Source organism: Vicia villosa, linkage group LG3 (genome assembly GCF_029867415.1).
Source record: "Vicia villosa cultivar HV-30 ecotype Madison, WI linkage group LG3, Vvil1.0, whole genome shotgun sequence".
NCBI lineage: Eukaryota > Viridiplantae > Streptophyta > Magnoliopsida > Fabales > Fabaceae > Vicia > Vicia villosa.
The window spans coordinates 7388115-7389522 of NC_081182.1; the positions used below are offsets into that span (position 1 = coordinate 7388115).

Here is a 1408-nt window from a genome sequence, read left to right on the forward strand (position 1 = left end):
AACAACAATGTAGTGAAATAGGGGATGAAATGAGAGATGTTTACCTCAAATTTTAGCTTTCTATGCTCCCTTTAACGTGATCAACGGTTTGAAACTTGATTTTGAGACGAAAAATGGATTGATATTGATGGAAGTTTTGGAAAGGGTTTAGGTTTGTTTTGAAGAAAAATGATGAAATAGTGAAGGAGGGAAAATGGTATATGAACACATTATTTCGGAAATGTACTTCCGAAATAATAGCTGACGGTTAAAACCAACGTATTTTTTGAAATTTCATGCATTTCGGAAATACATCTCCGAAAACACCAATTTTTTAATGTTTTCGGAGATGTATTTCCAAAGTCTAAAAAAATCTATAAAGAAAAATACTTCGGAGATACATCTCCGAAGCCGAGGCAAGTTAGAAATTTCGCTGGGAACACCCCATAGGAATTCTCTTATGAAAAATTAGACAATTTTTTTTGTTGGTATTATTGTCAACAAGTGTTATCATTGGGCTTGAAAAAATTGGGCCATAATCGTTAAACCTAGTCCATAGTTTCAAAACCTTTGGACGAAACCGAAACCCTAAAACTATTATTTTCTCTCCACACGGGTACTATTATTTTGGTTTCAATAAAACACAAAATCCCAATTCCTTAAACCCTAAAACTAAAAAATGAGACCTTTGGACGAAACCGAAACCAGCGTGGTGTTCGAAAAGCTCTTCAAATTCGTCGGCAACAACCTCAAAAACCTCGTCGAGAATCCCTCCCATGAAGGACCAGATTCCACTCCCGGTCGCTACTGTTTCCGTCTCAACAAGAACAAGATCTACTACTGCAGCGAGTCTCTCGTCAAGCGCGCCACCAACATCGCCAGACCCAACCTCGTTTCTCTCGGAACATGCATCGGCAAGTACACCCACGGTGGAAACTTCCACCTCACGGTTCAGGCGCTCAATTTGCTAGCTGCTAATGCTAAGCATAAGGTATGGCTTAAACCTCAGTCTGAGATGTCGTTTTTGTATGGGAACCATGTGTTGAAGAGTGCGTTGGGGAGGATTACGGAGAATATTGTGGCGGGTGATGGGGTTGTGGTTTTTAATATGGCGGATGTGCCTTTGGGGTTCGGGGTTGCGGCCAAGTCGACGCAGGACTGTAGGAAGTTGGATCCTAATGGGATTGTTGTGCTTCATCAGGGTGATATAGGAGAGTATTTGAGAATGGAGGATGAGCTTTGAAACGGTTTAAAGTTTGGTTTTTTATGAAATTTTAGTGATGGGTTGTCTCTGTTTTGATGTATCTTTATCTTTGTGTAATTGGGTCATGGATCACTGTAAAATTGAAATTGATTCTCAAGTTATCTTGGAATCTACTGAAATTTTGTTTAACTATTATTACAGTGAGTTTGATTGTGTTTTCACTCT

The 1408-nt window shown here is 39.3% G+C and overlaps 1 protein-coding gene across 1 annotated transcript; it reads left to right on the plus strand.

Annotated features, from left to right (window-relative positions):
- The first annotated feature begins 598 nt into the window (after window positions 1–598).
- Window positions 599–1408, plus strand: LOC131654836 (uncharacterized). The gene has a single exon (XM_058924763.1). The coding sequence runs from the start codon at window positions 659–661 to the stop codon at window positions 1220–1222; it is 564 nt and encodes a 187-aa protein (XP_058780746.1). The 5' UTR covers window positions 599–658; the 3' UTR covers window positions 1223–1408.

Bases quoted from the DNA above. Each gene is read 5' to 3' on its own strand.
- LOC131654836 (XM_058924763.1), top strand. From the start codon at position 659: ATGAGACCTTTGGACGAAACCGAAACCAGCGTGGTGTTCGAAAAGCTC.